Consider the following 14,278-nt stretch of genomic DNA (forward strand, 5'->3'; position numbering starts at 1 on the left):
TTGGACAGCAATCCAGATACAAATCAGAGTTGGCAAAACCAGAAACAGTGAGCTCACTGCAGTAATTCTTTTTCAGTTGTTCAACAGCCATCCCTACCCAGCACCAATGCAGGAGCACCATTGCCGCAAAGACTGCAGCAGTTCAAAGAGAAGGCCCAGAACCACCTTCTCAGGAAAACTACGGATGGGCAATAAATGCAGCCTAGTTAGTGTTGCCGACATTCTGAGAACGTATTGAAATACAGAGTAGGGAACAGGCTTTCAGTCTGGAGTTGGGAGTTCAGCAGAGTGAGCCGGAAACAGAGTGAGCATGATAGCGTAGTGGTAATGTCACTGGACTAGTAACCCAGAGGCCCAGGCTACTGCTCTGGGGATATCGGTTTGAATCCCACCATGGCAGATGGTGAAATTGGAATTCAGTTAATCTGGGAATTAAAAAGCTTGTCTAATGATGGCCATGAAACCATTGTTGATTGTTGTAAAAACCCATCTGGTTCATTAATGTTCTTTAGGGAAGGAAATCTGCTGTCCTTACCTGGTCTGACCTACACGTGACTCTTAAAATGCCCTCTGAAATGGCCTAGCAAGCCACTCAGTTCAAGGGCAGTTAGGGATGGGAAATAAATGCTGGCCTACCCAGTGACGCCAACGTCCCACAAATGAATTAAAAAAATGGAACTTTTGGTGAGAGTGATAATTAGGTGCAGAGGAGAATGGAGGTCCTAAGTAAATTTACTGAGGAGCAAAAATGAAGTGTTCAATTATTTACTCATACATTTCCACTTAATAATTATGGTAGATGAAGGGGCTACTAAAAAAAAAGAGAAAGGGCAAAAATCTAATGATTAGCTGTAAGTAATAAGAATTAAATAAGTAGAAACTGATATAAAAAAAAGAGAAAAGAATAGGCCAGATAAACTAACCTGAGCAATAAAGGTAACTAAAAGAAATAAATCTAAATCCATTTAATAATTATAATTTAGTAATAAAGGTGAATCAGTTAGCTCTGGAAATAAATAAATAATTGGTGTTCAATAAATAAATAAATAAATAAATATAGAATAGATAATGGCAGCACAGACAATGGGGGAAATTTAATGCTCTCCCTGAGGCAGGTTTGGAGTTGGGGAGAGCATATAATCGGGAGGGATGGTTGTGCAGGGTTTGGGGCAGGGGAGGGGGTACCCTGCCACCACTCTGTCACCGCCGAAATTAAGTCCGGGGTGGGAAGGTCTGTGAATGGCCTTCTTGCCCTGCTGCCAATTAAGGCCCTTAAGAGGGCAATTAATGCCCAATTAAGGGCCTCATCCCACCACCACCACAATTAGCCAAGTGGTGGGTGAGCCTGTTGCCGCACAGGAAACACGGCAAGAAAAACTGTGCAGTTGCTTGTTGGCTCCGGGGGGGAGGGGGGGGGAGCGGGGGCAATGTCCCTCATTAAAAGGCACAGTGCCTGAACGAGGAACCTGGCATTGGGAAGGGCGTGGTGCCCAATGAGAGCCAGTCCCCCACCTTTGCCGCTGAACCCCTCTACACCCCTATCCTCCATGACCTCCACCCCGCAAGGCCTCTCCCACCCTGAACTACCTATGTCCTGGGTCCAGCACCGCTGCTAGACCTCGGATGCGTACTCTACTGGCATCAGCCACCACCTCTGCGTTGGCACTGCTCAGTTAAAGAGCTGTTGGCCTCTGACTGGCCAGCAGCTCTTAGAGGGTGGGGCTTCCATCACTGGGGTCCTTGATCCCGTGGAAGGTCCGCCGCTGCCCAATTGGAACTTGATTCAGTGGGTTTTCCACAGAAGGGGCAATGCGGGATTCTCGGCGGCGTTTTGCCGGAGGTTGAGATCCCGTTGCCTGGATAAAGTCCCGGCCAATGTGTCAGGACTGCAAAATCTGGGAACCTGTGGACAGTGAGACTGTCCCAGACGATCACACCTGTGCGTACTGACTGTCTTGAGTCACTCCAGCTCACAGCATAAGGGAGGGGGAGGAATATCTGGAGTGTTTGTCCCTGAACACAGAGATACAGGTACAGGCAGAGGAAAGTTTGACTGACAGTCAGCTGCATAGAGGGTATTGAGTGGAGGCAGAACCCCAGAATCTGGTCCTGTCCAATATGTTATGATGTTCCTGTGGCAATAAGGAAAAAGACTGTGGGTCTAGTGGGGGGGCCAGAAGGCTAACCAAGGCACCATGGAATTGGAAATTGTCCAAGCTCAAGGTGGGAGCATTATGGGGGCGGGGGGTGGTGGTGACGAGAGGAGCGGAATAGAATAGAAAGGTTGTAGTTAAGGGGAATTCAGTAATTTAGGGGGATGGAGGATATCCTCTGCAGTCACAACTGAGATACTTGGTCTACTAACACTTTCAAGACATGAAATTGACAGATTTTTACTAGGTGATGATATCCAAGGTCTTTCTCATTGAAAGGAGGCATATGGAATCCTTTCCTTTATTAGCCGAGGTATAGAATATAAGAGCAGGGAGGCTATGCTGGAACAGTATAACTCATTGGTTAGGCCACAACTTAAATAATTAGTGCAGTTCTGGTCACCTCATTACAGGCAGGATGTAATTGCAAGAGAGAGGGTACAGAGGAGATTTATGAGGATGTTGCCGGGACTGGAAAAATGTGGCTATGAGGAAAGATTGGATAGGCTGGGGTTGTTCTCCTTGGAACAGCGAAGGCTGAGGGGAGATCTGATTGAAATGTACAAAACTTTGAGGGGCCTGGATAGAGTGGAGGTGAAGGGACTATTCACCTTCGCAGAGAGGTCAGTGACGAGGGGGCATAGATTTAAAGTGATTGGTAGAATTATTATAGGAGAGATGAGGAAAAGCTTTTTTCACCTGGAGGGTAGTGGGGGTCTGAAACTCACTGCCTGAAAGGGTAGTTGAGGCAGAAACCCTCAACTCATCAAAAGGAGTCTGGATATATACTGTAAGTGCCGTAATCTGCAGGGCTACGGACCAAATGTTGGAAGGTGGGATTAGAATGGGTGGATCGTTTCTCAGCTGGCACAGAGACAATGCGCCAAGTGGCCTCTTTCTGTGCCTTAACCTTTCCATGATTCCTGTTACAATCTGCAGACTAGTCAGGAAACATGCTGGAATGTTCGCTGGGCCAAGTAACATAGGAGGTTAAAAGCAAAATATGGTGGATGCTGGAAATCTGAAATAAAAACAGAAGGTTCTGGAAATACTCAGCAGGTCTGGCAGCATCTGTGGACAGAGAAGCAGAACATAGGAGGATAATTGGGGAGATCATTTTGAATATGGCTTACATCACATCATCTTGCATAAAGCAAAGTTTGGTTCAATGTTGTTTGCGGGCTGAATTTAATGCCCATCCTTAAGAAATCTGTTCAAAATTTGAACCTCAGCTCCCTCTCTCCTTATGTTGTAACCGTTATTGTGAGGAGGAATGCTCATGTCATTTATAAAGAGTTTATCTCAGTAAAAGCAAAAGATCAGTTCATTACCCTGCACAAGCTGCTTGCCTAGGACTTGTTTCTGATCTCATCACAGCCTCCCACACAATTAATCTTCCCAGACATTTACTAATTGCAACACAGAGGTGCTCTGTCAACATGGAAGTTCACTTCCATTTAATATGGTGACTTCAATCGGTGCATTTATATGGAGCACTGGGTCACATCAGCTAGAAGAAAAATTACAATATTTGTGGTTGTATATTCTACTGCACTTTGAGTAACTGCAGATTTGATGTTGGGTGGAACAACATTAGCAGCCCTGAACTAGGTAGACTTAGGTGTACTGATTCATCCATTTGTTTTTAGCGACTTATTGATTTAATCACTGAGAGTCTGTTTGCCTCTGTTTAATGCTCTGCTCATATAGAAGGTACAGATATTAATATTAGTCTTTTAGTATTGTGAAATATGGAATCTGATAGCACTGTATACTAGAGATAGCCATGTACAATGGGCCATTTTTGCTCTCAAAATAACGGTGATGCTAATGGTGCTTACTGTCATTTAGGCGCAAATGCTACAGCAACTTCAGGCGAAGGGCAGATGCGTGGTTAAATGCAAATATCCAAAGGTTGCTGTCTGAAATACAATGCTCTGCTGTTAGCTTCACAATAATGATAACTCAGTGTCTGGCTCACCATTGACATTCTTTGGATGTTGTGAAGTTGCAGCATTTACACGGTAGACACAAACGAAACTTGCCACAGCAAGTTAAGTCTCATTACTTCAACACCAAATATCCTTTGAATAACAAGGTAAATATTAATCCCTGCCAACCTATCTAACACTGAAAATTAACTGTGACAATTTTGAAGTCTCATTCCTTCAGGCATTAATTGTTGCTGGAGATTTAAAAAATATAAAATTTCAATGTTTTTTGTACTTCTCATTTCTGTCTCTTTTCTCTCTCTCCCTTAATCTAATCTTTCTTTCCCTCTATTTATTTTTCTGTATCTGATTTGACATTGCATACACCCACTCTAATTTACACTTCCTTCTAAGTGGCTGTTAATTTCACAATGGCTTGGATTCTGCAGCGTTTTTGATGTCATGGTTCACCATTAGCCCTCTGAAACTGACCACAACTTCAGGATTTAGCGCATGTGCAGACTAGTGTGGCTATCCTGATATTGCTGCCTGTGACTGTGAGTCTGTGACTCAGTACTGTGATGCAGGCTGTGCTGGGACCCTCACCCTGCCCTTCCCTCCAGAGCCGGCAATCGCTGAAATCAGCAAGAACTTCCTCCTTTCCGCTCTCACATCGCTGATAGAAACCCCATAAAAAGTTACACCTTGTTCAATTAAGCGTAACTGTGTTTTTAATGATGGAGTGAGTCATAACTATTGCTAAACAACAGAACTGTCTTTGAAAAATAATTTTATATTCATGACGTGTTGCTAAATGTGTCATGCAGGCCCCCACCTGCCAAGAATGAGACACATATTTCGCCGCATGAACATTAAAACTTAAAATTGTTGCTGGGAAGAAGAGGGCCCATCACAAGGAATTGCCAGGACGCTCACCAGAAAGACCTTTTTTGCATACTAGGAACCAGTCCCTGCTCCTCCAATACACAGAAGACGTGGTGAGACCAGTTTAGTCACGTGATTAACTGGCTGTTGGAGTTTTTTTGAACTTGTACTTGCTACAGAGTTTTAAAACTCAGAAAGCTGTTTGCTCCTGGACTGAAAAGACCTCTCTCCTGTCTGCTCTCATTTCGCTCTCACCAGCTTCGGAAACCACTGACCCACGAAAGAAAAGTCTCCTACAGTGAACAAGGTTTAAGAAGAATACTGGGCCCCAACGAAAAGCAAGACGACCTACAATCAAGCACTCTACAGCGAGCTAGAAGCACAGTAAAAAAAAAAGTCTCTTCAGAGATTGCCTCAAACCTCTCCACTACTTTTCTTATGTTCTTTTCTGTCTCTATTTGCATGTGCGTATCGCGTATGCATGCTAGCGTGGTGCGCTGCATGTATTCGTAGGCATTAACCGAATTAGAGTTTAAGTTTAATAAAATTTCACGTTTCTTCTTTAAACCCAAGAAAGCCTGTTTTTTTATTATTCATTCATGGGATGTGGGAGTCACTGGCTATGCCAGCATTTATTGCCCATCCCTAATTGCCCTTGAAAAGGTGGTGGTGAGCTGCTTTCTTGAACTGCTGCAGTCCATGTGAGGTAGGTACACCAACAGTGCTGTTAGGAAGGGAGTTCCAGGATTTTGACCCAGCGACAGTGAAGGAACGGCGATATAGTTCCAAGTCAGGATGGTGTGACTTGGATGGGAACTTTCAGGTGGTGATGTTCCCATGCATCTGCTGCTCTTGTCATTCGAGGTGGTAGAGGTCGTGAATTTGGAAGGTGTTGTCTAAGGAGCCTTGGTGCATTGCTGCCGTGCATCTTGTAGATGGTACACACTGCTGCCACTGTGCGCCGGTGGTGGAGGGTGTGAATGTTTGTTGATGGGGTGCCAATCAAGCGGGCTGCTTTGTCCTGGATGGTGTCGAGCTTCTTGAGTGTTGCTGGAGCTGCACCCATCCAGGCAAGTGGAGAGCATTCCATCACACTCCTGACTTGTGCCTTGTAGATGGTGAACAGGCTTTGGGGAGTCAAGGGGTGAGTTATTCGCCTCAGGATTCCTAGCCTCTAACCTGCTCTTGTAGCCACGGTATTTATATGGCTACTCCAATTCAGTTTCTGGTCAATGGTAGCCCCTAGGATGTTGATAGTGGGGGATTCAGTGATGGTAATGCCATTGAATGTCAAGGGGAGATGGTTAGATTCTCTCTTGTTGGAGATGGTCATTGCCTGGCACTGTGTGGCACAAATGTTACTTGCCACTTATCAGCCCAAGCCTGGATATTGTCCAGGTCTTGCTGAATTTCTACACGGTTCAGTATTTGAGGAGTCGTGAATAGTGCTGAACATTGTGCAATCATCAGTGAACATCCCCACTTTAAACCTTATGATTGAAGGAAAGTCATTGATGAAGCAGCTGAAGATAGTTGGGTCTAGGTCACTACCCTGAGGAACTCCTGCAGTGATGTCCTGGAGCTCAGATGATTGATCAACAACCACAGCCATTTTCCATTGTGCGAGGTATGACTCTAACCAGCAGAGAGTTTTCCCCCTGATTCCCATTGACTGCAGTTTTGCTAGGGCTCCTTGATGCCATACACGGTTAAATGCTGCCTTGATGTCAAGGGCAGTCACTCTCACCTCACTTTCTTTGCCTTATAATTGGAAAGTGGTGAACAAGGATTCACCAAGGGGGAGCTCAAAACACAGTGTGTTTAAAAATTAAACCCTGTTACAAGAAGACCAGCTGAAGGCAAAAAGGGACCCCTGGACATCTTTCTCACCTGGTCGTAACAAATGTCTCATTTGATTAAAAAATCTGCTAATTAAAATAAATTTTTAATAATTAATTTTTTTAAGAAAAGCTTCTTCACAATATTTAACCTTCACCCCTGTGTATGCCCCAATCTTTAATTTTTTATGTAAAAAATGTTAAAAGTAATTTTTATTTCACTTCTTTTCCTTTCCTGGTTTGGTATCTGCGAAAATCTTTTAACGTGATTGGCTACTTGGACAGCTTAATAACATCACTGCAGCTCCACATTATGAATCCCCAGTAAAGAGTACTGCAATCAGTTGCAATATCACCGCAGGGCGGGAGAGGTGAAATTTCTCGCCACAGAGATTGCTAGATCTCTGAGCGAGGTTTTCTTCGAGGCCAGTAAGGAGTTTCACAGTTGCTTGCCCTGTGCATCAGGTCCTAAATTCCTGGGTTCCGTCCCTGTGCTGTTATCAGCTCGCACTTTCAGCAACATGCAGCGCAAAAAAATTAAAAAATATAAACGTGCAAGGACAAGTCCAACTATCAGCAGACACCCGTGCCACAGCACAATCTAAGCCAAATGTTTTTTGGTTTTGGGGGTAAGGCATGGTTTGTTTCACTCCTAGATACCTGGTGATAGAGAGACGGGGTCATTATCCTTTCGTCAGTGCTGTTTCTTCACCCCTGCATGATGCTTGATTTATAAGCTCTGTTATGGAAGGCAGGGTTAATATTGTGCGATTGTTACGGTAATTTTCAGACTACAAACCATTACATGTGCAATGATTTATAAAGACAAAAATCAGACTTCTTTTATCGCAAGTCCTTTTGCATCTCAAGTAATCCTTCAGTCTGAATTTGAAATAATCTTATGCAACGTCTCAGCCATTTTACCCACAGGACATCAGCATGGCGAGCTCCTAACTCTGTCAATAAACATGATCCCAGGAGAAATGTCAGGTGGCAAGAAGTTCGTAAGTAAATGTTTTGGGAAATTATGTCAAAAGAAAATTGTCAATAAGGGCCATGACAAATAATGTAATTGCAGTGATGCCCCTGTTCCTCTCATGTAGGGCAAGAGATTGTGCTTTCTTTTTTCCCAACCTGAATATTGGCACTGCTTGTATGGCTTTTTGTTTGCAAGCTGAATATAATGCAGTAACAGAAGGATGACATTACTGGGAAGTAGGTCTGCCATGATAAGGATTAATATTGACATAATAATCACGGCACCAAATAACTACTGTGAGTAAACTGTCTCTTGCTCAGAGTTGAACTCCATTGTTGGACACCCACTTGCCCTTGGCTCGAATTACAGTTCACTCCATGCTCAGAAATTCCGATTGTGGTAAATGGGAAATGAATATGGTAGGATTATCAAAAGTGCTTGGTATCAAGTTATACCTCCGCAGTGGTACTGTAACTATTACACAGGGAGTAGTAGTATTGTTTGAATCAAGCTAAAAAGCTTCTGTTGCAATATGGCTTTCACTGAAATTTACACAATAAACACACTCCTATTCCTAACAATTATCCAGTAACCCTTGATAGAAAGGACATGTGGGAGGACATCAGGCAAGGACTCTTCTGCAATGCCCCACGAAGCAATGTACTGACACTTGCTGTCTAGACCCACAATGGAATATGGCCACTTGGACGAGCTTAAAAAAATTAAATAGCATTTAACTAACCAGATGATAGCGCACATTTGCACACGGATATTACGTGTTCATTACCTGTAAAGCTCTGATAGGTCCAGATACACTCTCCTGAGAAAACACTCGTACAGGCTTAACAGGTTGTTGCACAGATGTGTCTGGGATGAAGATGCTGTCGTGTGACAGTGCTCTGGTTCCCAAGATACTTCTATAAGCACTACAAGAGGAAACAAACAAGACTGCTGTACCAGAGACCATATGTTGTAGCTTAGCAAAGAGTCAACAATGTTGTGTTGAGATAATTTGTTCCATTACCAACATATATAGTGGTCACCAGAAATTGTACTGTATTATGGGAATTCAACATCAGAACATTAGGACATGTTACATGTCACTAAACATTTAAAGATAAGCAAGAACTCAATGTTTATCTCTCTTTACTGTGAGTTCTTTGAACACATTTGGAGAACAGGGGGCTTAAACCCAGAAGTTGTTCTATTCTTGTATTGGAAATCAAAATATTGTAAGAAACTCTCAAAAATTAATATGGGTATCATAATTAGCAGAATGCACAACAAGAGCACAAAATGATAAAACCTCCAAGTTTAAAAGAAAATAAAAATGATTCTGCTTTTGTTTGCTCTTAATTGCTCCCATGACAGTTCATTCAGACTTCGACAGAACCCAGTGGCAGTACAATGAGGGAGAGCCTTCTTTATCCACAACATTGTCCTGAGGTGCCACAGGATACCTTCCAGGCGTTTTAACCACTCCCAGGAGGAAACTTTGCAACTCCAGGAGATTTGAAGAGAAGTCATACTGAGCAAGTTTTCCACACAATAAAGCACCAGGAAAGACTCCAGGGAAGTGCTGTAATCTCAAGAAAACAGCAGGTCACAGAACAATGGCTGTTTCCAGCATTAACAACTCTTTCTCAATACATTAGAACAAACTATTTTCAGAGACACAGCCATAGGTTTTGCATATTCAGCTATTTTATATTCATTTTAATTACTTTGTTCATATTATGGCATTACTCCACATTTTCTAAGTATTCCAGTAAACTGAACCTTCTTTTTCTTTTGGGCCTCCTTATCTCGAGAGACAATGGATACGCACCTGGAGGTGGTCAGTGGTTTGTGAAGCAGCGCCTGGAGTGGCTATAAAGGCCAATTCTAGAGTGACAGTCTCTTCCACAGGTGCTGCAGAGAAATTTGTTTGTCGGGGCTGTTGCACAGTTGGCTCTCCCCTTGCGCCTCTGTCTTTTTTCCTGCCAACTACTAAGTCTCTTCGACTCACCACATTTTAGCCCTGTCTTTATGGATGCCCGCCAGCTCTGGCGAATGCTGGCAACTGACTCCCACGACTTGTGATCAATGTCACAGGATTTCATGTCGCGTTTGCAGACGTCTTTAAAGCGGAGACGTGGACGGCCAGTGGGTCTGATACCAGTGGCGAGCTTGCTGTACAATGTGTCTTTGGGGATCCTGCCATCTTCCATGCGGCTCACATGGCCAAGCCATCTCAAGCGCCGCTGACTCAGTAGTGTGTACAAGCTGGGGATGTTGGCCACCTCGAGGACTTCTGTGTTGGAGATACGGTCCTGCCACCTGATGCCAAGGATTCTCCGGAGGCAGCGAAGATGGAATGAATTGAGACGTCGCTCTTGGCTGGCATACGCTGTCCAGGCCTCGCTGCCATAGAGCAAGGTACTGAGGACACAGGCCTGATACACTCGGACTTTTGTGTTCTGTGTCAGTGCGCCATTTTCCCACACTCTCTTGGCCAGTCTGGACATAGCAGTGGAAGCCTTACCCATGCGCTTGTTGATTTCTGCATCTAGAGACAGGTTACTGGTGATAGTTGAGCCTAGGTAGGTGAACTCTTGAACCACTTCCAGAGCGTGGTCGCCAATATTGATGGATGGAGCATTTCTGACGTCCTGCCCCATGATGTTCGTTTTCTTGAGGCTGATGGTTAGGCTAAATTCATTGCAGGCAGACGCAAACCTGTCGATGAGACTCTGCAGGCACTCTTCAGTGTGAGATGTTAAAGCAGCATCGTCAGCAAAGAGGAGTTCCCTGATGAGGACTTTCCGTACTTTGGACTTCGCTCTTAGACGGGCAAGATTGAACAACCTGCCCCCTGATCTTGTGTGGAGGAAAATTCCTTCTTCAGAGAACCTGAACGCATGTGAAAGTAGCAGGGAGAAGAAAATCCCAAAAAGTGTGGGTGCGAGAACACAGCCCTGTTTCACGCCACTCAGGATAGGAAAGGGCTCTGATGAGGAGCCACCACGTTGAATTGTGCCTTTCATATTGTCATGGAATGAGGTGATGATACTTAGTAGCTTTGGTGGACATCCGATCTTTTCTAGTAGTCTGAAGAGACCACGTCTGCTGACGAGGTCAAAGGCTTTGGTGAGATCAATGAAAGCAATGTAGAGGGGCATCTGTAGTTCGCGGCATTTCTCCTGTATCTGACGAAGGGAGAACAGCATGTCACAAACCACTGACCACCTCCAGGCGCGTATCCATTGTCTCTCGAGATAAGGAGGCCCAAAAGAAAAAGAAGGTTCAGTTTACTGGAATACATTTTCTAAGTATTCCAGTAAACTGAACCTACTCTGAGCAAATTAAATTAATATAATGTTGAAGCACATTTGAAAAATTAGATTAATTTACCACTTGTGCAAGTATATAAATTTCAGCACGTGTTCAGTAAGTGACCATCGATTGCCCCTTTACATTACAGAGCAACTGAATGAAAACACATGACAATCTATATGATTTTCAGCATGCAGGAGTTAGAAGGGGAAAGTAGAAATAGGAGACATATCCTTTCCACTTTGGAGAAAAAGGGCATTTGTTCAGTAACACATTTTTAAATAAAGAACAGCACATGCTTCATGCAATTTATGCAAGTAGTCCAACTAGATTAAAGCAGAACAATTGCATATAATCATTGGTAAGTACCATCATTTAAAAATTGCAAATGCAAAAGTGATTTCAACTGGAGGGATAATGAAAGAGACTATTATATCTAAAATTTTCTCTTTTTTTTGCATGCAATGTAGTCCTAATAGTCACAATTTCAGCACTAAAGAAATGAATCTTCTGGTCCATCTTAAGAGTCCCTATAGTTGTTGCTTGTCTGTTCAGCTGCCTATGCTTTAGAGTGTTTTCATTAAAGAATTTATTTCATTTTGAGCAAGGAGATAATGTAGAGCACTATGCAATAAATATTCAATAATTTTAAAATTAAAGTCAAATTTCTAACCATAGGGAGTCGGGAGAAAGTAAAACCAGAACTACTTTTTAGAGAAATGGGTTGATTCATTTTTTTTCAAATTCAATCACTTAATACCCTACAGGTCTGACACCACATAGCCCAATTCTCCCGGGGTCCTGCTGTCATCTTTTCTTCCCCTTCAAACCTATAGATCACATTTGATGGCCTCAGAATAAAGCACGATGGAAATTTTCAGGAAGCGTGGTCATGGCATCTCCAGCGTGAAAGAAAAAGAGGGGTAATTCCACACCTCTGCATTGCCAGCCAAGACTGGAGGTCAGATATTGAGCTACGCCATTGTAGGCTTGGTTCTTCGATCTACACTGCCTGCTCCCTCCCGAGTCTCAAGCACTGAGCCTCAGTAAACTCCAGGTAGCTATGTCTTTTTGTTACATATGCAACCTTGGCTGCTCCATTCTGCATATGCCATTTTGGGTTCTGGCCATACTCCCGTCATGTCCCTTCTGCATTATGAGATAACTGGCAATGATAGTTTTACCCAGATTATGGGAGAGGGATAGGCATGAACACGCTCCTGGACTTGTCACTTCTGCCAGGGTGAAAATTACATTTTCCTCCTATGCTAGTTCACACAACTAACTCACAGGTCAGTAAGTGAGGGCTGACTCAATTTTATTTCATCCCGCACAATTCTGGAATGCCTCTCGATTGGCCTTCAGTGAGGCACTAACAGTGCTTACCTAGTGATTTCTTGTGAGGGCTAGTTCTTGTTAAATGATTCCCATGAAAGAAAAGAAAGACTTGCATTCATATAGAGCCTTTCATGACCACCAGATGTCCCAACCGCTTTAGAGCCAATGAGGTACTTTTGAAATGAAATCACTGCTGTAATGTAGGAAATGCAGCAGCCAATTTGTGCACATCAAGCTCCCACAAACAGCAATGTCGTAATGACCAGATAATCTGTTTTTGTGATGTTGATTGAGGGATAGATATTGGTCAGGACACTAGGGATAACTCCCCTGCTCTTCTTCAAAATAGTGCCATGGGATATTTTACGTCCACTTGGGGCCTCAGTGATAAAATGTGCATTATTGTATTATATTGGTCTTGCTCATTTGTTTATTTACATTTATTTTTTGAAATAAATGATTAAGAAGAAAATATATTCCAATTGCCAGAAATAATACTTGGAAGGCACTGGGAATATACTACTCTTAATTCATTATCGCTAAATATAAATGATCAATTCAATTGTTTTAGCACCAAATTCCCACTTTGTTGCATTATTTATATTACTTCATTCAAATTATAAGAAATCTCCATTCTTTTTACTGTAAAAAATAACTTTGAATTAAAAGGAGTAAATTGTAAACGTGAATTAATTAACAAGCTTGTGACAGTGAGCGAACACTAAAGTCACAGCCCATTTAGTTGCCAGTGGTCTTAATTCAGGGTCAGCTCTTTGGGAGAGATTTGGACCTCAGGATTTTGTGTTAGACATTTGATGGAGGTGATCTATGTCCCTTGATGCAAGTTGCACTGCATCCATCTGTTGTGAGCTTGAATTCTGAGGCAGATGCCTTTAGACTAAGAACAGATTGACCTGGCCCTACAAAAATAAATACAATTCCCTCTAGCAGTTTTCAATGAGTTTATATTTTGTGCTGCTTTAAGTTGTACCAAATTTGAACAAAATTCCTGAGATATCTAAATTTCACTCGGTTCTACAGGAGTAAGGAAAAGAGCAGATCAATCAACTGCAAAGGTAGTTCTTACCATTGGATTACTTATAATGTTTAAGTCAATATCTGATCATCAACTGAGTGCTTCTTGATGTAATTGCTGGGTGAAGGACGGTGGACTATTTAACAGACTCTTGTCATTTGAGATGTACATTAGAGAAATGACATTGATTCACAAGCAATTATACAACAAAAGGTGCATCAATGAGCACCTGATTAATCAATCCTGTTGAACCCTTTGGGAAATGAACATCTTGATTTTGCAAAATATGCAAATCATTTTCGTACTTCAAAGTAATTAGCATGGATATAGCGATTGTGAAACGGTGATGATAAATACTAATTTGGGAGCTTTTAGGCAGATGTTACGATAAAAACTGTTCCTCAGAATCCACTTAAAGCCCACCATGTTGGTTGCCAGAGTTCACATGCACAGTAACAGATGCTTTATCCTGTCGTTTTCCCTTATGTTTAAATAAATTATTAAAACATTGTCAACACATATATAAATCAATGGCATGAGGCATGAAAATGGTTTATGGTTGGGTAAAATTCACAAGCACTAGTATTTAAGATTTGCTAAAATTCACAAGCATCACTCTTAAAACTTCCTACCCCTGTTCATCTTCCCAGTCAAGGTCTGGAGTACAAGACTCTGGACTAGTGACATCACTCGTCGACTGGCTCTGCTTCAGGCTGCTCTTTGTTGTGTTGATTATAAACTCCTTTTTTTTCTTTTTAACAAATAGCTTCTTGAATGATTTGAATTTTGACTTCTTCTTTCCT

The 14,278-nt window shown here is 42.5% G+C and overlaps 1 protein-coding gene across 10 annotated transcripts in view; it reads right to left on the minus strand.

The window, feature by feature from the left end:
- Nucleotides 1-14,278, minus strand: part of LOC137371193 (CRACD-like protein) — a 250,581-nt gene that overhangs the window by 60,768 nt on the left and 175,535 nt on the right. For 8 of the 10 annotated variants that reach the window (XM_068033333.1, XM_068033335.1, XM_068033334.1 and 5 more), the window contains 2 exons: nucleotides 14,108-14,276; nucleotides 8,574-8,712 (listed from right to left, as the gene is read on the minus strand). The exons of 1 other annotated variant lie outside the window; for it this stretch is intronic. In XM_068033333.1, the coding sequence (XP_067889434.1) occupies nucleotides 8,574-8,712; nucleotides 14,108-14,276 (308 nt within the window). The remainder of the gene's footprint in view (nucleotides 1-8,573; nucleotides 8,713-14,107; nucleotides 14,277-14,278) is intronic. One more of the 10 variants, XM_068033340.1, reaches the window with a different exon arrangement.

The sequence above is a fragment of the Heterodontus francisci genome, chromosome 6, assembly GCF_036365525.1.
Source record: "Heterodontus francisci isolate sHetFra1 chromosome 6, sHetFra1.hap1, whole genome shotgun sequence".
NCBI classification, from domain to species: Eukaryota; Metazoa; Chordata; class Chondrichthyes; order Heterodontiformes; family Heterodontidae; genus Heterodontus; species Heterodontus francisci.